At 35.2% G+C, this 25,794-nt stretch overlaps 1 protein-coding gene across 5 annotated transcripts in view; it reads left to right on the top strand.

The window, feature by feature from the left end:
- Window positions 1–25,794, top strand: part of NBEA (neurobeachin) — a 661,454-nt gene that overhangs the window by 267,418 nt on the left and 368,242 nt on the right. For all 5 annotated transcript variants that reach the window (XM_055542371.1, XM_055542373.1, XM_055542372.1 and 2 more), the window contains exon 33: window positions 10,394–10,521. In XM_055542371.1, coding sequence (XP_055398346.1) covers window positions 10,394–10,521 — 128 coding nt within the window. The remainder of the gene's footprint in view (window positions 1–10,393; window positions 10,522–25,794) is intronic.

The raw sequence follows: 25,794 nt of genomic DNA, 5'->3' as shown, positions 1-25,794 counted from the left end.
CATTATGTTTCTGAGATTTTATCTGTATTGCGTGTAGCAATAGTTTTGTTCATGTTTATTTCTTAGTGGTGTATACTACAATTTATTAATCTGTTTTACTGATGATGGATATTTGAAATTTTCCAGGTTTGCACTATTACAAGTAATGCTACTTTTTTACATAACAATGCTGTTTATACATTACTCTTAGGTATACTACACATTTGTATGCATATATGTTGGATAAATAACTAAGTGGAATTGCTGGTTCATATGTGTCTCTTCAGTTTTACTGGATAATGCCAAAGTTTTCCAAAGTGGTTGATACAAGTTTACTAAACTCAATTAGCACCTTACGAGAGTGAGTGATTCGTTAAATCTGTAACAATACTTACTTATTGTCACTTTTCCGTTTTTGCGTTTTGGTGAAAGCATAGTGCTGGTGGTGGTTGTTCAATCAGTAAGTTGTGTCTGACTTTGCCACCTCTTAGACTGCAGTTCACCAGGCTCCTTTGTCTTCTACTGTCTCCTGGAATTTGTTCAAATTCATGTCCACTGAGTCGGTGGCATTCCATTGTATTTTGTTTGTATTTTTCTGGTACTTAATGAGATCGAGCATCTGCTTATCCATTGTAATAGCTTATGTAATATCATATATTGTAATATCTTATATAATGTCTTAACTATCTTAGATAGTTGTAAATTCCTCAAATGGACTTTTTGGCATGGACAAAGGGACCAATATTTATTTGGTTTTCCTCTTTTGTGATTTCTCTGTTGAATCTCTTACTCATTTTACAACATTGAGTTGTCTTCTCCTTAATTTGTAAAGGCTTTTCTCCTTATGCATTTTGAAAATGAACCCTTTGATGGTTATATGTTTTTTGTATATACCTTCTCCCATTCTGTGGCTTTTCTTATCATCTGTGGAATCTGTTTTCATCAAAAGAGGCTGTAAATTTTAATGAAACTCAATTTATCAAGTTTTTGGGGTTTTCATGCTTTTTGTGTTCTAGACGAGATCTTTGCCTGAATTTTCCCCAACTCATCCTCTGGCTGCTTTTCATATTGAGATGCATAGTTCATCTGGAACTGAGTTTTGTGAATTTTACGAAGCAGAAGTGATATGGATGTCAAGATGACCCAGTTCAGTTCAGTTCAGTCGCTCAGTCGTGTCCAAGTCTTTGTGACCCCATGAATCGCAGCATGCCAGGCCTCCCTGTCCATCACCAACTCCCAGAGTTCACTCAAACTCACGTCCATCGAGTCAGTGATGCCATCCAGCCATCTCATCCTCTGTCGTCCCCTTCTCCTCCTGCCCCCAATCGCTCCCAGCATCAGAGTCTTTTCCAATGAGTCAACTCTTCGCATGAGGTGGCCAGAGTACTGGAGTTTCAGCTTTAGCATCATTCCTTCCAAAGAACACTCAGGGCTGATCTCCTTCAGAATGGACTGGTTGGATATCCTTGCAGTCCAAGGGACTCTCAAGAGTCTTCTCCAATACCACACTTCAAAAGCATCAATTCTTCAGCGCTCAGCTTTCTTCACAGTCCAACTCTCACATCCATACATGACCACTGGAAAAACCATAGCCTTGACTAGACGGACCTTTGTTGGCAAAGTAATGTCTCTGCTTTTGAATATGCTATCTAGGTTGGTCATAACTTTCCTTCCAAGGAGTAAGCGTCTTTTAATTTCACGGCTGCAGTCACCATCTGCAGTGGTTTTGGAGCCCAAAAAAATAAAGTCTGCCACTGTTTCCACCGTTTCCCCATCTATTTGCCATGAAGTGATGGGACCAGATGCCATGATCTTAGTTTTCTGAATGTTGAGCTTTAAGCCAACTTTTTCACTCTCCTCTTGCACTTTCATCAAGAGGCTTTTTAGTTCCTCTTCACTTTCTGCCATAAGGGTGGTGTCATCTGCATATCTGAGGTTATTTATATTTCTCCCAGCAATCTTGATTCCAGCTTGTGCTTCTTCCCACCCAGCGTTTCTCATGATATACTCTGCATAGAAGTTAAATAAGCAGGGTGACAGTATACAGCCTTGACATACTCCTTTTCCTGTTTGGAACCAGTCTGTTGTTCCATGTCCAGTTCTTACTGTTGCTTCCTGACCTGCATATAGGTTTCTCAAGAGGCAGGTCAGGTGGTCTGGTATTTCCAACTCTTTCAGAATTTTCCACAGTTTATTGTGATCCACACAGTCAAAGGCTTTGGCATAGTCCATAAAGCAGAAATAGATGTTTTTCTGGAACTCTCTTGCTTTTTCCATGATCCAGCGGATGTTGGCAATTTGATCTCTGGTTCCTCTGCTTTTTCTAAAACTAGCTTGAACATCTGGAAGTTCATGGTTCACATATTGCTGAAGCCTGGCTTGGAGAATTTTGAGCATTACTTTACTAGCATGTGAGATGAGTGCAATTGTGTGGTAGTTTGAGCATTCTTTGGCATTGCCTTTCTTTGTGATTGGAATGAAAACTGACCTTTTCCAGTTGTCTAGGTTGGTGGTAGCTTTTCTTTCAAAGGGCAAGCGTCTTTTAATTTCATGGCTACAGTCACCATCTGCAGTGGTTTTGGAGCCCAATCAAATAAAGTCTCTCGCTGTTTCCATTGTTTCCCTATCTATTTGCCATGAAGTGATGGGACCAGATGCCATGATCTTAGGTTTTTGAATGTTGAGTTCTAAACCAGGTTTTTCTGTCTCTTCTTTCACTTTCATCAAGAAGCTCTTTAGTTCTTCTTTGCTTTCTGCCATAACGGTGGTGTCATCTGCATATCTGAGGTTATTGATATTTCTCCCAGCAATCTTGATTCCAGCTTGTGCTTCAGCCAGCCTGGAATTTCACATGATGTACTCTGCATTTAAGTTAAATAAGCAGGGTGACAATATACAGCTTTGACGTACTCCTTTCCCGATTTGGAATCAGCCTGTTGTTCCATGTCTGGTTCTAACTGTTGCTTCGTGCCGCGCGTACAGATTTCGCAGGAGGCAGGTAAGGTGGTCTTGTATTCCCATCTCTTTAAGAATTTTCCACAGTTTGTTGTGATCCATACAGTCAAAGGCTTTAAGAATTTTCCACAGTTTGTTGTGATCCACACAGTCAAAGGCTTTAGCATAGTTGATGAAGCAGAAGTAGATATTTTTCTGAAATTCTCTAGCTTTTTCTCTGATCCAACGGATGTTGGCTATTTGATCTCTGTTTCCTCTGCCTTTTCTAAATCCAGCTTGAACTTCTGAAAGTTCTTGGTTCACATACTGTTGAAGCCTAGCTTGGAGAATTTTGAGCATTACTTTGTTGGCATATTCGATGAGTGCAGTTGTGGGGTAGTTTGAGCATTCTTTGGCATTGCCTTTCTTTGGGATTGGAATGAAAACTGACCTTTTCCAGTTGTGGCCACTGATGAGTTTCTGTCCTTTATTGTGCTCATCTTTGCATGAAATGTTCCCTTGCTATCTCTAATTTTCTTGGCGATCACTAGTCTTTCCCATCCTATTGTTTTCGTCTTTCTTTGCATTGATCACTTAAGAAGGCTTTCTTATCTCTCCTTGCTATCCTTTGGAACTCTGCATTCAGATCGACCGTCTTATCTTTGCAACTGTTTTTATTTTTTTTTTTTAATTTTATTTTATTTTTAAACTTTACATAACTGTATTAGATTTGCCAAATATCAAAATGAATCCACCACAAGTATACATGTGTTCCCCATCCTGAACCCTCCTCCCTCCTCCCTCCCCATTCCATCCCTCTGGGTCCTCCCAGTGCACCAGCCCCAAGCATCCAGTATCGTGCATCGAACCTGGACTGGCAACTCATTTCATATATGATATTTTACATGTTTCAATGCCATTCTCCCAAATCTTCCCACCCTCTCCCTCTCCCACAGAGTCCATAAGACTGTTCTATACATCAGTGTCTCTTTTGCTGTCTCGTACACAGGGTTATTGTTACCATCTTTCTAAATTCCATATATATGCGTTAGTATACTGTATTGGTGTTTTTCTTTCTGGCTTAGTTCACTCTGTATAATAGGCTCCAGTTTCATCCACCTCATTAGAACTGATTCAAATGTATTCTTTTTAATGGCTGAATAATACTCCATTGTGTATATGTACCACAGCTCTTCTTTAATGTTATTTATTCTTAGATGTTTGAGATTTCACCAGTGAAGCAATCTCTGGAATTTTTTTTTTTTTTTTTTTTTACTGAGGATATTTTACAGATTAAATTATTTCAGTGGGTAGATGACTATTCAGATTTTCTGTTTTCTTTTTGCATCGGTTTTGGTCATTTGTAACCAAAATTCAGTCATTTTATCTACATGGTTAGATTTATTGTCATAAAGTTTTTCATAATTTTATTATTTTAAAATACTTGTAGGAACTCTCTAATGATGTTTCTTCTTTCATCTTTGAATTTGTTATTAATATTTTATGCCTTTTCTCATTTTAGCATTAGTAGAGTACCATTGATTTTTCAATACTGTAATTTCCCTCCAGAAAGTAGGTATTTGATTCATCACTTCTTTTTCTGTTTCAATTACATCAATTTCTACTTTTTAAAAATTTCCTTTTAGTTATTTCAGGTTTGCTTAATTTTCTTTTTCTAGAGTCTTAAGGTGGATAGTAGATCAGGAGTCTATAAACTACCACCCAGGGCCCAAATCTGCCTGTCATCATATACTTTACACACTTTTATTGGAATACAGTGACATCATTTGTTTACGTATTGCCTGTGACTGCTTTCACAGTGCAATGGCAGAGTTAAGTAGTTGCAACAGAGATAACATTGCCTAAAATCTTAAAGTATTTTGTATCCTACCCTCTGTAGAAAATACTTGCCAAGGCTTGCTTAATTCTTTGGTTTCGATTTCTTCTTTTCTATTATGAGGATTTAAAGCCATAACACTTCCACTAGGCATTATTTTAGCTATATTTCACAAATTTAATGTTGTTTTAATTTTCATTCGGTATTTTTTCTAAGTTTCTCTGTGATTTCTTCTTTGACTCATAAGTGTTTCAGAAGTGAATTTGAAGATTGACCTTTTTCAGCGTAAAGTCGTGAGAACCATCCAAGTGTTTTAATGGGTTGTTTCTTTTGAATTTCTGAGTAATATTTCATGATATGGATGTATGACTGTTTAACCATTCATCCTCTAAAGAACATTCAGGTTTTTTCCAGTTTTTGGCTAGTACCAAAAAAAAAGGGGGCTACAATAAACCTTTTTATTTTTATGTGAACATATGTTTTCATTTCTCTGGGATTAGTGCCCAAGAGTGAGATTACTGGACTAATATGGTAAGTACCTATTCAGGTTTATTAAAAAACTCCCACAAGCAACATATGAATAGTCCAGTTTCTCCTCATTTTTATCAGAATTTGGTTTTATCTTTTTTTTTTTTTTTTTTTTTGTAGGCCATTTTGGTAGGTATAGAAGAATATCTCATTGTGGTCTTAATTTGAATTTTCCTAGTGGATGATTCTGAACATATTTTTGTGTGCTTATTTGCTATTAGTATGTCCTCTTCAGTGAAATGTCTGTTTTTGTCTTTTGCCCATTTTATAATTAGAGTGCTTTTTCACTTTTGAGTCTTGTGCATTCAGTATTCTTAGTACAAGTACATTTTCAGAAATGTTTCCAAGTATTTGCTCTCAGACTATGGCTTATTTTTATGTTCTTTGTAGCAGAGGAAAACTGAATTTTTATTATAGTCTAGTTTATCATGGTGTCTTGTCTAAGAAATCTTCACCTCACCCGAAGTCCCAAAGATTTTTTTCCTGTGTATTCTGTAAAGTTCTGTGGGTTCAGTAACAGTTTTAGTTTTAAGTCAGGGTCCCATTTTGAGCTGATTTTTATGTAAGAGGTGAGATCTGTGTCCTGCTGCTGCTGCTGCTAAGTCGTTTCACTCGTGTCCGACTCTGTGCGACCCCATAAACGGCAGCCCACTAGGCTCCTCTGTCCCTGGGATTCTCCAGGCAAGAATACTGGAGTGGATTGCCATTTGCTTCTCCAGTGCATGAAAGAGAAAAGTGAAAGTGAAGTCGCTCAGTTGTGCCCGACTTTTAGCGACCCCATGGACTGGAGCCTACCAGGCTCCTCCGTCCATGGGATTTTCCAGGTAAGAGCACTGGAGTGGGGTGCCATTGCCTTCTCCGGAGATCTGTGTCCAGGTTTATATTTTTGATTATGAAAGTCTAGTTTGTGTCGGACTATTTGTTCAAAAACACTGTTCTTCCATATCTAGAATGGCCTTTATTCTTGGACTAATTTTGCCGTGCTTAGAAAGAATGCTGGATTTCTCCAAAATGCTCAGTGTGTCTACAGAAGTCTCTAGGCCCTGTTTGGGATGCAGATGGCTGTTATGACTCTTCCATAATTGTTCTTTCTAAGTTGTTCTCTTCTAACGTTGAGAGCTTTCAGATATCACATACAGAGATTGTTATTCAGCCAAAGGTTGCTGTTCTCTCCATGACACCTTCCTTGTGGGTGCTGTGTCCTATATATTCTGTTCTCCTTGAACTACAGTTTTAGTCTTTTTGAAATACCTCCATGTAGGAAATCTGAGTGATGGTGGGACTCACGTCGTTTATTTCTTTTTCCTCGGGATTTATGGTGTCATACCCTGCATTTTGTATGAAAATAGTTGTTCTCTGCATTTTGTAAAATTTTCTTGTTGTTAGCATGGGAGGTAAGTGTAGACTCTTAACCGCTTTAAGGTGAAAAGTGGAATTTGATATTTTTAATGTAAATCTGTTTATTGTATAAATTTCATTTTAACTGTTTTCCAGTATATATAATTTGTTTCAATATATTGGGCTAATCTCATGAAACCTTTATTTTTTTCTAATTTATCCATTATTATCTCTAAATAAGCATATATGTACACAGTCATTTGATCTTTGAATATTGACAGTTTTATTCCCCATTACACAAATCCTTACACTTTTTTATTTCTTTTTCTTTATTTTTAGTATCACCTAGTACCTCCAGAACAGTTTTCTATAGAAGTGACTAGAACAGTCATTCTTTTATTCACTTTAAATGAAAAGTTATGAATATGTCATCATTAATAATGATGTTTCCTATTTACTAAAGATACTTTTTATCAAATATAATAATTCTCTTGTGTTTATAATTAACTGAGTTACCATCACTATGAGTGTTAAATTTTATCTCTTTTTGGAGGGGAGTAATAGAGATGACCATGTGATTTTCCTCCTTTTTCTGTTAATGTGGTCTATTATAATGACTTTTAATTTTAAAAATGTTAAACCTTTACTTTCTAAAAGAAATCCAATCTTTTTATGATGTTATATTCCCCTGTTTTATCCTTTGAAGAGGTTGCATATGATTTTTTTTTAATTTGTCTTGTTTTTTTATTCTTAAAATATTTGGTAGAGTTCACAAACAAAGATGTCTGATTCTAGATTTCCTTTTGAGGAAAAGTTTATAAATTAAATTTTTACAGTTATCCCCAGAATTTCTATATTTGTCTTGTGTGACCTTTGGTAGATTCTATTGTTACAATATATTTCACAATATTCTGTTATTATTATTTTAACATTCATGTAGTCTGTAGGAAAGTCCTTCCTTTTTATTCTTAATATTTATTATGAGTTTGCTTTCTGCTTCCCTTCCTTCCAATTCTTGGCAGTGATTAATCAGTTTTATTCATATTGCCATTAAGAAATACTCACTACAGAGAAGTAACAAACTGTAGGCTGAGTTTATACCTTATTTCTTCTGCTTAGTGCAATGGATCTTAAGCATCTCTATGCAACAGAGTTAGATAGGAGGCTTATTAAAACACATTGCTGAGCCAATATGTAGTTCTAATTCAAGTCTAAAAGCCTGATAGTATAAGTTCCAGTCTGAAAGCTGAGAGGCTCAAAACCCCAGAAGAGTTGATGTTTCAGTTGAGTCTGAAGGCCAGCAAAGACCAGCTATCAGGTAGAAGGGGTTCCCTCTTATCAAGCCTTCTGTTCTATTTACATATTCAACTGAATGGATGAGGCACAGGCCCATTAGGGAGGACAGTCTGCTTTACTCGGTCTACCCATTCAAATTGTCATCGAATCCAGAAATACTCTAACAGACCTTAACCCAGAATAATATTTAATCAAACATCTGGCCACCCTGTTGTCCAGTCAAGGTGACAGATAAAGTTAACCATTTCACTAAGTGATCTTGGTACTGCTGAGAATACACTTTGAGAAGCAGTGTTTTAAGTGATCATCTTCCAGATTGGAACATTAATTCTTGATTATCTAAGTCCTCTTCCCAGGCAATGCATGGATCTCAGTATAGCTTAACTTCATTTAGTCCAAATTTTGTAACCACATTTACACATATATATGCCTCTGTGTGTGCATGTTAAATTTTAAATGCCTCAAGAGAATACAAATACTGGTCAACATGTATTTATATTTACCCAAGTGTTTATCATTTATTCTTGCTCATCATTTTTTTTTGAATGTCTGACTTCTATGTGCTATTATTTTCTTTCTTCCATACTCCTTTTGTTTCATTTAGTGTAGGCCTGCCACTCATGAATTCTTTCCGTTTTTTTTTTTAACTAGAAATATTTGAAATTCACCTCTATTTTTTGAAGATATTTTGAACCAGAATAGATTCTAGGTTGGCAACTGTTTTCTTTTAAGGCTTTGAAGATAATATTCAGTATCCTTCATTTCTTTCTGTGCTTTTTTTCCTTTCTTTTTTTTTTAAAGAAAGATGACTTTCATTCTTAGTGATGTTTCTGCAATACACTAAATAAAGATTGAGAAATTGAGAACCCTAGCCCTAATGTAGGTATTTGCTCCTAGAGTAACAGAGTAGGGGCAAATACTGAAAGCTCTTTATCTTTAGCAAGTCTGCAAACCCCACCATTTCCCTTTTTCTTGCCTAAAAATTTTCCTCCAGGATATTCTCTTTAAGTTATTAAACCTGAGTTCTTATTTCTCTAAAGCTGTTGACCCATATAAAAGGAGGAAAAGTTAAATTGCAGTGCTAATGGTGAGGCTTTGTGTACACAAAGAGAGGGTTCAGATCATGCTGATTCCAAGTTAGGAAAGAAAGCATCCTTTATTATATAATTCTGTATTATCCTATATTATATAGGATATTATTATTATATAGGATATTATTATTATTATCCTATATTATTCCATAATTCCACTTTATTCACTTAATAAAATAGTTTCATTTTAAATGTTAATCATATGCTGCACATTTTTTGTGATTAATTTTTTGTCATTTATGGTTTTCTCATATATAACAAAAATATAACTTAGCACTGTGGAAGAACTCTTATTATTGTGAAGTATGGTTTAATTCCTTACTGTATATGTCATCCATGTAGAAGAGTGTGTGCTTATCTAAGGTTACTATATTGATTTTGTTTTGGTTCAAATATATGAGTCACATTTTGTATAAGTAAGTATAGGTGTGTTTTATTCAAAGTAACAGTTACAAGAGCTATCATTGTTGACCTCTCACTGTATGTCAGGTTCTTTTCTGTGCATTTCACATGCCTTAGCTCATTAACTCTCAGTGGGGAAGTAGAGTTATCATCTTCATTTTGCAGTTGTAGAAAGTTTGATGTCCCAGGGTCACCTGGGTAGCATACATTGAAGTCAACCTTCCAATCCAAGCATTCTTACTCTAAAGCACTTACTTCTAAGAGAGATATTTAGATATAACCAAATTATTTATTTGAGTAGAATTATTGAGCAGAATTTATTTTTCAGCAGAATTATTTTCTTTATCCATGTTTTTATTTTTACATATCCTATTTGAGGTATTTTCAAGAATATCAGAGAGTGCTTATGTAAGGCCATGTACCTTGAAATTTAATATTCAACAATATAAATAATGATGTAATGATGGGTAAATAAAAAGTGAGTGGGCTTATTATGATATAGAAAATACCTACTTTGGCAAAGCAATTCAGCTCAGTCATACTGAATTCCAGTTATTCCGTTATTTGTCCAGCTTTTCAGGGAACTCTTGAGAACAAGAATTTATTCTTTGTAACTTTCACAGTGACTCATATAGTAGGTATTCGAAACAGTTTTTCTTTGGTGAACAGGAGGATAGACAAAGAAGACATATAGCAGCTTCTTTTCTTGAAACTCCTAGAGTTATGGCCAGTATCTGTGGCTCTTGTGGGTGACAGGACCCTGGTTCCTTTTCACAGTATAATCATTATGATTTAGCTGTGGCCTTTTGAGTAGCTTTGTGACTAATGTGAAACTCTACATTGTGCCTTCTACATGAAGCTGTTACTATTTAGTGGGTCAGAACTGGACTTTTGTGACTTTTTTTAAAGGTTTTAATTCAGAAGTAAAGTTTATTTGAAATTTTATATCGAACCATATTTACTAGTCTTTATGTCTTAATTTCAACAGCATCACTGCAAAACTTGAAAGAGCTTTAGAAAAAGTTGCTCCTCTTCTTCGTGAAATTTTTGTAGACTTTGCCCCATTCCTATCTCGTACACTTCTTGGCAGTCATGGACAAGAGCTATTGATAGAAGGTATGATTTCTCTCTATATTCTGATTATTTTAGTTTCCTGTAATGTATCTATTAATCATGACCTAACTTGTGTTACTAAAGGAATATTTATTGCCAAAAGAATAAAAAGACATTGCTTCCACAAATTTTAGTAAGATATTCATGTATGCTTTCTCCTTATTTATTAAAAAAACATAGAGTATTTTCACAATCAGTGCTCATAACAGAATGAAAAACTTTGAAAAATTGTTGGAAAGGGAAACTCTGGCCCTTATAATCTCAATCTGTTAGGGCTGCTATATATCCTTTTTTAGGTTGTGTATTTGCTAAGCAATGATGTCTAAAATCTCCTTCTAACTATAAGATTGATATTTCTTTAAGTGACTTTGCTTAGTCACAAATAGCATGTAATATGACAGTCCTTAACTGAGAAAATATAAAGAAATACTTAACTGGGAATTGATGAAGCTGTTATCTTCTACTCAGTAGCAGGTCAAATGAAGTGAGAAGGTAAAGAAGATAAATAAACTGTTGGGAAGATTTAATACATGCACCTGTATTAGGAGATATGAAAAATATGGTTGTCTTAAGCCTTATTTCTTTAAAAAGAAGTTTTGACTTATAAATATTCATGAGCTTCAGAAAGGGGTAATCAATATCTAGTTGATATCTTATAAGTAAATGATGGTTTTAGATGCTATTCCTTGGATTTATCAGACTTATAGTAAGCAAATTTCATATATGTTTGCATATATATATATATATATATTTGCTTTTCACTTCCTATTTACTGTAGATATTTTTCTGTACCTGCTCTATTATTGTCTTAATTGCTTTTGCACAATATGTCTCTTATTAGTGGAGACAATAATAGTTAATAACCTGTATTTAAATCCTTGTTTCACTACTTTCTTAGCTATATGACCTTTGTGAGTTACTTAATCCATTTTGTTGCTTAGATTCTTTCTGTGAGATGTAGTCAATGATAATACTCCCACATAGAGAACTTGTGTGAATTAAATTTTAAATAATGCATATAAAGCTCTTAGAATAGAGTCATATGGTTGTCTTCTTGCTCTAGACTAAGTGCTATTAGATACTTGGAATATATTAGTAAATAACAAAGAGCCTTGTGGACCTTATATTCTATCAAAGAGAAAATACAAATAAACACTAAACAAAATAAATAAGTAAATGAGATAGCACATTAGAAGGTGGTACCAGTGCTGTGTAAAATGATAAGTACTAATACATCATAGGGAATTGGGATTATAGCAGTGTCAGGATTAAAGTGAAGTGAAGTGAAGTTGCTCAGTCGTGTCCAACTCTTAGCGACCTCATGGACTGCAGCCTACGAGGCTCCTCCGTCCATGGGATTTTCAGGCAAGAGTACTCAGGATTAGGTTGCAGTTTTAAAGAAGGATGATTAATTTTAAATTATTCAATTGAAAAAGTTACATCTCAGCAAAGACTTAAAGGAGATAAGCCATGCAGTTTACTAGAAGAGTGTCCTTGGTCAAAAGAATGGTTAGTGCAGTGACCCTATAACACGTGTTATAATTATAATAAGAAAAAAATTCAATAAGCTTTATTGAAAAATAAATCTCAAATGTTTCCTTATTACCCAAATATTTTTTCCTATGTATATATTTTCCAGAAATGATTACAAATTTACCAAAGAAAATCATAAATAGTGAACAAAGACATGCTAAACTAAACATGGAATAAAGTTAGTAATGTAGTAATGTTAGTGATGGATCCTATACTGTTACTAAAATTAGGACACAAATTCAGCACTGTTTTTCAGTAGCCAAAGCAAAGAAGGAATGAATTATTTGAAGTTATGAGGCTTACATTATTGGTTTCTAAATGATAATTTGTGACAATTTTAAATTCTAAGGAATTACTATCAGATGACCTTTAACTGCTCTACATTGGTCAGTCAGAATCCCACATATGTAGCCAGCCCCCTTTTCCAGAATTTTCCATGGTCAGACATCTGGTGTGTTTCTTATTTCTTCCCAGCACTGCAGAGAAGATGGAGAAATACCCTGGTAATTACGAGTTTTTTTTCATGGGCTTCCCTAAGTTTACCTCAAAAACTCTGAATTGAGTTGAAAGAGCATTAGGAATATTCCTATTGCATTTTTTAAAAAGGTAACTATGCTAAAAATGAAGCATTAGAATGAGTTATATATTCAAAGTTCACTTTGTGTTTACTTAGCAGAATATAATTTTATTTCTTCACTTTTCTACATCCAATAAATTTTAATATATCCAGTTTTTAAAACTATGTTGATTTAATGTTCCTCCTTTTTCGTTAAAATTATTTTTCTTAATAAAATGATGATAGCAAATGGGAGATTATTCGGTTTTGAGTTTTGTTTTGTAAATGCCATTCCTTGACAAAATAGAAAGTTGACCATGTTAAGGTACAGTCCTCCAAATTTCTGCTAGGCTGAACAATCAAAAAAATCTAGAATTCTCTGCTGTATTCCAGAACAACATTTGGTATCCCTCACAATTTAGTCATAACCTTTAGTCATAACCTTCCTTTTCAGACTCAACTAGTCTCTGTCCTTTTGCTATAGAAGACCTTCCTTTAACATTCAGTGAGTCACACATGTCCCATCTCTTTGTTTTTGTATAACTCTTTCTTCTGCGCTGGATCATTTTATGGTTTTATTTCCTCAAAATTATTCTCATCCATTGAGTCCTGCTTCAGATTCCTTATGCCAAATTGATGCCTTCTCGTCTGTTCTTCTCTTCTGTTTTATTTATATAGTATTAATAAAATTATCTTCGTTTGTAAATAGGAAGTATTTTATTGGTTTTATTAACATTGCCTAGCCTAGATTCTTGTACGTAATATTGAGTATCTTTTTCTCTTGTACTTGAATAGAACATTATTTTTGTTACTGATAATGTTTAATAGAGGTAAGTTTTGAAAATAAAATAAGGGGAGATAGATAAAATTTGTGTTCTGTGGTGAGAATTCCCAATATTGATCAATCATCCACACCCATGAGATGGCTCCTCTATGTACACAAAGTCTGTTCTTACTCTCTACCCCAGCCTATGGAAGTTATGTATCCTGTCATGTTCTCATTCTTGAACATGTATTCTTGATCATTCTTTCTTTTTCCCTCTGCTCTATTTCCCCTCTTTCCATAGTTTGGTACATTATTTCTCTCCTCTGAGAAGAAAAACTGTCAAACTATCCTGAAGAGCAGAAGAGTTACATGATAAGAATATCTTACTTGTAGCTGTTGAATATTTCTGTTCAAAAATAATCCTTCTAATGAATAAATCTCAATGCTTTTGATTTCATCATGTGTACATGGTAGGAACAAAACTGGATTTAGGTAACTGAGGATATTTTAGCATCTTATGAAAAGAGAAAGCAATTACTTACTCCTAATTTCAAATAATCATAAAATATATTTGAATTGCATCTTTTTTTGTTGTTTTATATTCAGTTTTTCTTAATTCACATGTATTCCATTTAAGTTTTTCTCATAGAATAATTATCAGTAGTTATATGGTCTATGTCCTTTAAAACAGATGTCAAAATAATATCCTTTTATTTTCTTAATTAGTCTATCACTTTTATTAGTTGAACTGTGTTAAATTTATTATTGTATGTTTCTAGAGTAATCAGCATTGTTCACATCTTTTAAGTTCATTTATTAACATTTGCTGTTTTTGCATAGCTTTTGATGTGTGTGTGTGTTTGTGTGTGTGTTCCTCTTGGCAATAATTAACGATTTTTTAGTATGAACTTTTAGGAGCTTGGTGAACTTTTTCTAAGAAAAATAATAGCCTTTCAATTTTCAAACTAATATGTAAAAATTAGGGTAGGTATGTATGCAAGTATCAAAATATACCAGCCCAAGATGACAGAACAACCTTTGATCCAAAATTGTTTTATTTATCTTAAGGAGCAATGGAGGATTCACTTCAGAGGAACCATGAGCCTTTTCTTAAAGAGTTGAGAGCAGCCTATAAGTGTAAGCTTAATCTTGAGTTAAGATTTAAGAAGAAAGTCCAGTTGTAGTTTGAGTGCTGATATTAGATCTTTGTAATTTTTATTCAGGAGGTCTTAGAACTACCATGAGTCTAGAGTTGCCATAGTAATAAAGAAGCAGTAATCACCCAAGTTAATTAGAAGGGAAGATGTTTCAGTGTGGGCATGTGTGTGTGTTTGTGTGTGTTAGCCTAGTGCTCTTTACTCTTTCTTATTCCACAACAGCACAGAGTGGCTCTGAATATCACTGTTATATTCTGTGAGCATTATTTATATTTGGTTGAGAACTCACAAGATCATTACATACAATTTAATTATGATGGGGATACAGCAGTTAGTCTCATAAGCATCCAGAAACAGGAAATGAAATACAGATAGACTTGAGGCAGCCTAGAAAGGGAAACAGGGAGTCAGTAACCAGGGCTACTCCCTTTACCTCTAAAGGCAGCTTTATATCCTCCTATCTTTGCTTGTCTCTATCAACTCAAATTTTTCACTTCTTTCTCAGACTAACTTCATTTTCTTAGTCATCAGGTTGTGGCCCAGCATGGCACCCCATACTTGACTGTCAATGTGCCTGAATATAAACTTCTTTTACCATCTGACTATAGTCACTTCCTATCATGAGAGAATCTGAATGGCCCAACCTTGGGTTAGGTGTCTATCCCTGTTATAGTTAAGACTGGGGTGGAGGGTAGGGGCAATACTGGACATAAGACACAACGCACCTTAGAAGCAGCGTTTAAGTTGAAACATCTTAGAAAGGGATAATAGCAGTGCAGGAAATGTCACTGAAGTATCTACTATACTTTTACTAACACTGATAAATGTTATTAAAATTATATAGTAAGAATATTTATAGTTTAAATTAGGAACATCACTGAAATGTTATGAAAGGAATGAGCCTACTCAAAGAACTTACATCACCTTTGAATTATTCACAGTAACAATATGCCCACATAATTAGAAAAACTTGAGTATGTTTAATTCAGAACTTACACATTAAAATAGTTTCAGTAGTTATCCACTTTTAAAATTGCAATAATACAAAAAAAGTACATGACAAATTATGGTAGATGGCAATGGGGGCTTAGTTTTTAAATATCCCTGAATTCCTCCATGAGCAGAACAGTGGATAGTAAAACAATAACTACAACAACAAGTATACCTTTACATCAAAACCAGGTGACAGTGTATCCTACTGAACCCTAAAGTAGCCTGGGGGGGGGTGGACAATCCAGCTATAACTAGGAGATATACACAGTATCAGCAGATGAATTGGATAGGATTGTGGGAAGCAAGAGAACATCTGAAGAATATGGTGTTGTACAACTACTGACTGGAAAACCCAGAAGGCCAATTTGAAAACAGCAGATAAAACAGGGAGATGAATCCAGGGGTTCCCTGGTGTGTTTAGAAGGGGTGAGAGCATCTAAACACCATGAAAAATTAACCCAAGCAGAGTTCTCTTCCAGAACAAAGTCCCACATTGAGGAGAAACTGCTACGAATAGAATCCAAATTGAGCAACAGAGAACAAAAGAGACAAAACATCCACATAAAACCGGGGAAGACAGACAGAGCTAATAGATCTCAGAAAGTAGACTCATTTAAAAAAAAAAAAAAAAAACTACACATTTGAATCAGTTCTAATGAGGTGGATGAAACTGGAGCCTATTATACAGAGTGAAGTAAGCCAGAAAGAAAAACACCAATACAGTATACTTATGCATATATATGGAATTTAGAAAGATGGTAACAATAACTCTGTATACAAGACAGCAAAAGAGACACTGCTGTATAGAACAGTCTTTTGGACTCTGTGGGAGAGGGAGAGGGTGGGATGATTTGGGGGAATGGCATTGAAACATGTATAATATCATATATGAAATTAGTCACCAGTCCAGGTTCGATGCACAGTACTAGATGCTTGGGGCTGGTGCACTGGGACGACCCAGAGGGATGGTATGGGGAGGAAGGAGAGAGGAGGGTTCAGGATGGGGAACACATGTATACCTGTGGTGGATTCATTTCGATATATGGCAAAACCAATACAATATTGTAAAGTTAAAAAATAAAATTAAATTAAAAAAAAAAGAAAAACAAAACAAAAAAATTAAAAAAAAAACTACATAAAAACAAATGAGAGATCCCTAGAATCTGAAGAGGAAAAGAAAATCTATCTAAAAATGATCTAAAAGTTCAGATAACCCAACTTCACAAAAAATAGTAACAAAAAGGAACAAAATACCATATTTTAGGAAAAGAAAAATGAGAGGAAGTAGAAAATGCCTCAAAGCCTTAAATACCAGGAAAAAAAAGATGAAAAATTTTAATAAACATTAGGAAATAATATAGGATAAGAAGTAATTTATATCAGAAGGTAGAGAAACCCACAGATGTACTGATAGGAATTAAGAAAGAACTAGAAATAAAGGGAAACATAATTTTAGAAATTAAAATTAAATTAGAAGAAATAAAGAAGTAAATAAGTTCACCAGATAAGCCTATAAAAAAAATATAAGGTAAAAAGAGAAACTATAAATATCAAAAAAATAGTGACTTAAAGAGATGAGAAAAGATGAGAGTGAAAGGGGCAAATGTAGAATATTCAACATTCATATGAGTCTCCAAAATAGATAAACAAAGCAAAGAACAGAAAAATACAAGATAATAGGACCAGTAATTCACAGAAACTCTTAGCATTAAAAAAAAGTTTTAAAAAATATATTTTAAAAGGCACACTGAATATCTGAGAAAATTACCTAAATGACCAACCTTGGGATACATTCTAGTAAAATTAATGGACTTTAAAGAAAACAAAACAAAACCACTCTGAGCATCTAGATAAAAACATAAATTAAATTGAAAGAAAATCAGATTATCATACTTACAACATCTTCAAAAAAGAGTTTTTCATAGGAATCAACAAGGATTCCCTTGTTGCCTGTTGGATTAGCTGTATTGCTTGACTCAACATTGACAGCCAGATTGCCTTCATATATTATAATCTAACTTGGCCACCTCATGCGAAGAGTTGACTCATTGGAAAAGACTCTGATGCTGGGAGGGATTGGGGGCAGCAGGGAAAGGGGACGACAGAGGATGAGATGGCTGGATGGCATCACTGACTCGATGGATGTGAGTTTGAGTGAACTCTGGGAGTTGGTGATGGACAGGGAGGCCTGGCGTGCTGCGATTCATGGGGTCGCAAAGAGTAGGACACGACTGAGCGACTGAACCGAACTGAACTGAACATGACCTTAGAATATCTTTGAGTATCTGTTACACAGTATAAACTGTATATGTTTAAGAATTTTACTTTAAATGCATAAGATCCTGTTTTGCTTCACTGTACTAGTTTCAAAAATGGGAAGATCATGAAATAACAGTCTTTAGTCAAGATTAACATTTCTCTAGTAATCGAAGTTGAATATGCATGCTAAGTCATTACAGTCCTGTCCGACTCTTTGTAACCTTATGGACTGTTTTCCCCCAGGTCCTCTGTCCATGGGATTCTCCTTATAAGAATACTGGAGTGGGTCACCATGCTGTCCTCCCAGAGACCTTCCCAATCTAGGTATTAAACCCGCATCTCTCATGGCTCCCGAATCGGCAGACAGGCTCTTTACCGCTATCACTACCTGGTATAATGTCCTATAAGAGCTTTTGGCAGGACTTCCCTGGCGGCTTAGAAGGTAAAGAGTTTGTCTGCAATGCAAGAGACCTGGGTTCGATCTCTGGGTCTGGAATATCTCCCGGAGAAGGGACTGTCTACCCACTCCAGTATTCTTGCCTGGAGAATTCCATAGACAGAGGAGCCTGGCGGGCTACAATCAGCGGGACTGCAGAGTCAGACAGGACTGAGCAACTAACACTTACTTACTTATAAGCTATTGACAGGAAGAAAGATGCATTAGTGTAATATTTTGACGGAAAATTCTAAAAGAGTTAGTGTGATCTTGACTTTTTTATGATAGAATCATAGGAAGTAGACTTGCCCTCCCAGTGTAACTAACCTGGAAAATTCATTTGATGGATTTAATGGCTTATCATACACTAAGACAATAATACTGAATTAGAAGTATAGAATTGTATCTTTAAAAACTGAAGTAGGAAAAAAGGACTAAATAAATAGGGAACAGAGCCATAGGAGCCTATGAGATAAATCAAGCAGTTTAACATACATAAAATTGGAGTCCAAGAAATAGGAAGTTAAGATGATATGGGTGTATGTGTATTTTTTTTTTTAAATAACAGCCAAATAATTTGAAAACTACAAATCCTAAGATCCAAGAAATTCCACTAACCTTGGTCAGGATGAACACAAAGGAAAAACCAAAAAAATCCATGGAACAACATAATTAAACTGTTCAAAACCAGGTTTCAAGAGAAAATTTCAAAAGTAGTCATCAATATTAAGCAAACCAACTTATTTAAAAATGGCTTGAACAGATACTTGAGAAAAGATCACATTAGGCTGTGAAATAAGCTCATAAAAAGATGGTCGATCTTATCAGAAAGTAAATGCAAATTAAAACCAGGTTGGCTGAGCTCTACAAACATATAGAAGAATGACTAAAGTAAAAAAAAATAACAATAATTCCGAGTGCTGGGGAGAAGTTGAAACAACTGACACCTTATCCATGGCTTTGAGACTGCATGATGGCAGTCACTGAGGAAGACAGTTTGGGAGTATTACTGAGTTAAACATTCAGTTATATGACCCTGTGATCCCATTCCTTGACATTAAGGAAATGAAAACTTACTTTCATGCAGAAACCTTTACATGAATATTCATGGAATAGCCAAAACTGGAGAAAATGGTTTTCAGTGAGTTTTGTTTTTTTTTTTTTTTAAAAAGGACTGTGGTGGATTCAGACAGCAGAAGAAAGGGACAAACTATTGGTAAACCTTACTGCCTGGTTGAATCTCGTTGGCATTATTGTGTGAAAGAAATGCCATCTCAGGGGTTCTGTATGTTATGTCTCCTTTTTATTTTTTGGACATTCTCAAAACAGATCAGTGTTGACCAGGGTTTATAGGTAGGAAAGGGTGTTATTGTAAAGGAATATTACAAGGGATTCTTTGGGATGATGGTGATACATGGATCAATATATATGTTATATCTCACGGAAAGTTACACACAAAGTAAAAAGAGTCCATTTTAACCTATAATTAAAATTTTGAGATCACTCTCAGGAAAAACCATGATTTCAAAATAAAACTATCATCAACTTTTAGTCATAAATTATGCAAATCAGAAAATAATGGAACATCTTTTAAGTTTTGGTAGACTTCCAACCTGAAATTCTTTGTCCAGCGACAATACTCTTCAAAAATGAAGGGAAAATGAAGACTTTTACAGACAATTAAAGATAATGAAATTCATTGCCAGCACAGCAGTGAATACATTTGTGAAACAGGGTTGGAAACTAGATACACACAAAGGAGGGTGCAGGAGATAGTTAATATATGGATATATGTGAAATATATATGTTAACAAATATTTTTTCATCATAGGTAACTTCTAACAAGAAAATAATATCCTCTAAAAGGAGAAATTATACTCTCATCATAAGTAAAAAGTTTCGAACTGCTAAGTTTTGTATTGCAATATGGGAATCTCATTTTAGCTGATGAAGATGATTAAAGAAGACATGATTTGTCAAGGAGAATGGTTTTACTAAAGCCCTCAAACTAGTATTATTTTTTCATTCACTAGAATTTTTATGACTCTCACCATATACTCATTGGCTAGCTAAACTGGAACCATATTCCAACAACCTAGTATAAAGTTCAGAGAAGGCAATGGCAACCCACTCCAGTACTCTTGCCTGGAAATTCCCATGGATGGAGGAGCCTGGTGGGCTGCCATCTATGGGGTTGCGCAGAGTTGGACACGACTGAAGCGACTTAGCAGCAGCAGCAGCAGTATAAAGTTAAGGACTGATGAAAATTCAGAGAAACTTTATTTACCAAAAGGACTTGCTGAATATGATACATATAGTATATCAAATGTAGTGGTATGTATAAGATACTACATAAAGTATTTTGTAGTATACTATATGGATACAGTCAGAGATAATATTATTTCCTAGTTTCCCAGGAGAGAAATTAGGAGTAAAAGCATATTGAATTGCATCTTTTCCAAAGAGATAAGAGATATGAAAGCAGCATACAAACAAGAGTAGACCTTGAAAGGAAGGGAAAGGAAAGAGACGCCGCTCAGTCATGTCCAACTCTTTGGGACCCCATGAACTGTAGCCCCCCCAGGCTCCTCGGTCCTTTGGATTTTACAGGCATGAATACTGGAGTGGGTTGCTATTTCCTTTTCTAGGGGATCTTCCCGACCCAGGGATCGAACCCAGGTCTCCCACATTGTAGGCAGACGCTTTACCGTCTGAGCTACCAGGAAAGTAGACCTTGAAATGGAGTATTATTTGCCAAATAATATAGCTTGAATTTAAACATAGGGAATTTTTTTTTTTTTAATGTGGAGAAGGACATCTTGGGGGAGAAAAACAGGAAGTTTTAACATAAAAGAAAGCTGCAAACTGTTGTAGGTCAAAGGATACTAATAAGATATAACAACTAAATGTTTAGTGCAGGAGATAGTGGAGGACAGAAGAGCATGGCGGGCTACAGTCCATGGGGTCACAATGAGTTGGATGTGACTGAGTGTGTATGTGCGTGCGCACACACACACAAGAAATGGATCATATTCCTTGATATGGGATGCTTCTCAGGTAGCATAGTGGTAAAGAATCTGCCTGCCAGTGCAGGAGACTCAAGAAAGATTCAGTCCTTGGCTTGGGAAGATCCCCTGGAGGAGGAAATGGCAACCCAGTCCAGTATTCGTGCCTGGAAAATTCCATGGACAGAGGAGCCTGGTGGGCCACAGTTGATGGAACAATAACCTTAATATGGTGTTTGGAAAGTATTTTTGTTTCAAGAAATAATAGATTGTAGCTACCTATATCATATATTCCATGCTGTGCTATGCTAAGTCGCTTCAGTCGTGTCTGACTCTGTGTGACCCCATGGACTGCAGCCTACCAGGCTCCTCCGACCATGGGATTTTCCAGGCAAGAGTACTGGAGTGGGGTGCCATTGCCTTCTCCAATATTCCATAATAATATAATTTAGAAAGAAAATAGCTTTGTCTTGTGTTCTAATAAAATTATTCATACAAATTTTCATGCAAAACAGAACATTTTTAAAAGAGAAAAAGCGGATATTTAAAATTACACTCATGCAGGCATCAGCTTGGATTATCTTGGCAAATCAGTACATATGGATGCTCTAAATCAATAAACAATGAGAAGAAATGGTGTATATATTCCATGAAACATGTTACATCAAATAAAAAGTCTGTTTTTGGAGGCTACACATGTGGTTTTTACTGAGGCATAAAAATAATTTGTTTTTATATTGTGAAAATTGCCTACGTTCTGATTTAGATACAGCGTTTATATATATGGTAAACTACATGGAACCCTCCATAAACTAAGCTTGAAATCACTACAGGCTTTCATCATTTCATCCTTTCTCTGATGTTTATGCACATTGAAGAAATAAATAATTGGGAAAGAAAAAGTAAATTAGAAAATTTAAAAGAGGAAATATACTGCTGAGCACTTACAGTGGTTATATTTTTCAGCCACTTTATTTTCTTATCATGGACATAATATAGTTATAATATGTAATTAGTTTACAGTGTTTATCCTGAGTTTATTTAGTAGCTTGATGGCTCTCTGTATGCTTCAGTTGCTCTAAGGTGAATCCACCTCTTTTTTAAAATTGAATTCTGATTGTTTTGGATCATGAAATATAAATATTCTTTTAAGTTTATGATATTATATTATTAAACTTAAAAGCTTGAGAATATTACTTTTTGCTTCTGTTTTAATAGGTTCATGGAAATCTTTCACTAGCTTCTGTAGCCCAAGGTATCAGGGAGGATGTAAAATTCAGTTAATTATGGACAAAATTCCTACAGAATAACAATTGACTATCATTGTAAATTATGAAACAGCAGCATCTGGCAATGGGACTAGTGTATTTCCCATATATAAGTATACTGCATGCCAGTTGCTAGAGGGGTTGATCCAGGTAATGAAACAGAGGCTAATTTGTTTATTTATATTTATTTATATAAGTATAAATATATATATTTATATTTATATAAATTATTTATATAAATAATTTGATTATATAATCCTTTAATTTCAGTTAATTATAAAGCCAACAAATATAAAACCTTATATACATTTCAGTAATACTTTGTATATGTGTGTTTGTGTGTGTATGTGTGTATATATATATATATATACACATATCAGATAAATTAATTTTTCCCATGGTGATTATATGTTTTATACATTATACCTAGGGAATTCAATTAAATCAATATATTTCTGACTTTTAAAGAATATGAGGGCTTCAGAAAAGTCTTTCCATATTTGAATTCTTTTGTAATGATCATGGAATGCTTTCCATTTACCTGTATTTGCCTGGCTGACCCTTCTACATTCTTGTATCATAAACTTTTTGCCTTTTCATACTGTTCATGGGGATCTCGTGGTAAGAATATTAGAGTGGTTTGTCATTCCCTCCTCCAGTGGACCATATTTTGTCAGAACTCTCCACTGCTGCTAGTTTGTCTTGGGTGGCCCTGTACAGCATGGCTCATAGCTTCATTGAGTTAAGCAAGCCCCTTTGCCATGACAAGACTGTGATTCATTTCACATGCTAGTAAGGTTATGCTCAAAGTCCTTCAAGCTAGGCTTCAGCAGTATGTGAACTGAGAACTTCAGATGTACAAGCTGGTTTTAGAAAATGCAAAGAAACCAGAGATCAAATTGCCAACATTCTTTGAATCAGAGAAAAAGCAAGGGAGTTCCAGAAAAACACCTACTTCTACTTCATTGACTGTACGAAGCCTTTGACTATGTGCATCACAACAAAATTTAAATTTCTTAAAGAGATGGGAATACCAGACCACCTTACCTGTCTCCTGAGAAACTTATGTGTGAATCAAGAATCAACAGTTAGAACCTTACATGGAACAACTGAATGGTTCAAAATTGGGAAAGGCTGTACATTGTGACCGTGTTTATTTAACTTATAGGCAGAGTGTGCATGCCTGGTAAGTCACTTCAGTCATATCCAACTCTGTGTGATCCTGTGGACCATGACCTGCCTGGCTCCTCTGTCCATGGGATTCTTCAGGCAAGAATACTGGATTGTGTTGCCATGCCTTCCTCCAGGGGATCTTCCCAACCCAAGGATCGAACCCACGTCTCTTAACACTCTTGCATTGGCAGACACATTCTTTACCACTAGCACCACCTGGGAATCCCATATGCGGAGTACATCATGTAAAATGCTGGGCTGGATGAATCACAAGCATGAATCAAGATCACCAGGAGAAATATCAACAACATTAGGTATGCAGATGGTACCACTCTAAACGTAGGAAGTGAAGAGGAAAATAAAGAGCCTCTTGATGAGGGTGAAAGAAGAGAGTGAAAAAGCTTACTTAAAACTCAACATTCAGAAAACTAAGATCATAGTATCAAGTCCTATCGCTTCATTGCAAATGGAAGGGGAAAAATTGGAAGCAGTGACAGATTTTATTTTCTTAGGCTTCATAGCTAAGTGGGTGAAGAATCTAACTGCAATGCAGGACACCCAGGTTTGATTCCTGGTTTGGGAAGATCCCCTGGAGAAGGAAATGTCAACCCACTCCAGTGTTCTTGCCTAGAAAATTCCATGGACAGAGGAGGCTGGCAGGCTAAAGTCCATGGGATCGCAAGAGTCGGAAATGACTTAGTGACTGCACCACCATCACCACCACCACCAAAATCACTGCAGATGGTGACTGCAGCCATAAAATTAAAAGACTCTTGCTCCTTGGAAGAAAAGCTATGACAGACCTAGACAGCATATTAAGAAGCAAAGACATGAAATGCTGACAGAGATCTGATTAGTCAAAGCTGTGGTTTTTCCAGTAATCACATACGAATGTGAGAGTTGGACCATAAAGAAGGCTGAGTGCTGAAGAATTATTGTAGTAAAAAACAAAAAGTTTCAAAATCACTAATCTGTTGTTTACCAGTAAAGAACTTTAGTATCAGTAAAGGCAGATATCTTAGCTCAAGAGTATGCAGCTGTTTAGTTTGTATTCTAAAGCCATGTCTTCAGATTTTCAATTTAGATCTTCTTTGAGTTAATTAAAAACTAGATCCAGATTAAAGAATTCTATAATGCTAATAAAATTGCCTAGTTCTGAGAGCTCAGGAGAAGTTCTAATAGTAACAAACCAATTAGTTCTTACTAATATTCGAATAATTTAAAATATCTACCTACATTGTATTTTAAACACCACTACAACTAAAGAGAATGTACACGGGCAAATTTTTTCTTGGCCCATGATCTCTGCTGTCCAGATATGTTGTTCAGTGTCTCTAGTTTCAGAGATTGAGGTCAGCCCCAGGGCATGTCACCCTTGACCATCAGTCTCCAGTCTGTCCTTCTCAGGTATCAAAACACAGTTTCCACATTACAGATGACCTTCATTTATGTAGAGTTGCCTCTATTTAGGTGGGCCCTGGATCACAAGAGATAAGCCCCTTCTGCAGTAACTCTTTCCCCAGAAATCTTCCCATCTGCCAAGTGAGAATCTTTGATTTCTTGTAACTGTTTTTTAGAACTCACATTGTACCATCCTATTTTTCTCACAAACAGACTTTATTTCATTACATCCCTCAGAAACTGTAGTACTATAAACTATTTTTTGTTCCATTATTTCAAAGATCAGTGGAATATTGATGTCATCTTTAATTTTTATATTGTATAATAATGAAAACCAAAATTGTATAATTTTTATACATGGTGAGATTTTGATTGTGTGATAATATTTTTCTGTTTCAGCTCTGCTTAAGCCAGTAAAATAGTTACCTTTGTGGACTTTTACCAGAGGTCTAAGCTTTTTCCCCCTTATGTTCCTTTAAAGTTTATTTTCCTGGGTAACTTGTTTACTTTACTTTCTTTTGAATATACATTGCCTTTCCATGTAGAATCAATCCTTTAAATCTATCTATCTATCCATCCAGAAATTATTTTATTGCATATAAAGCAAATATAAACTTTATTGTGCATAATAGAATCCATGAAAGCTACAATTTAGACTTGTTATACCAGTTTTAACTGCTGGAGGATTATTTTCTCCTCCTCTATACAGAAATAGGACCTGTGATTCAT

Source organism: Bubalus kerabau, chromosome 12 (assembly GCF_029407905.1).
Source record: "Bubalus kerabau isolate K-KA32 ecotype Philippines breed swamp buffalo chromosome 12, PCC_UOA_SB_1v2, whole genome shotgun sequence".
NCBI classification, from domain to species: Eukaryota; Metazoa; Chordata; class Mammalia; order Artiodactyla; family Bovidae; genus Bubalus; species Bubalus kerabau.
Note: the sequence above shows the minus strand (reverse complement) of the source record. Positions and strands in the feature narration are given on the sequence as shown.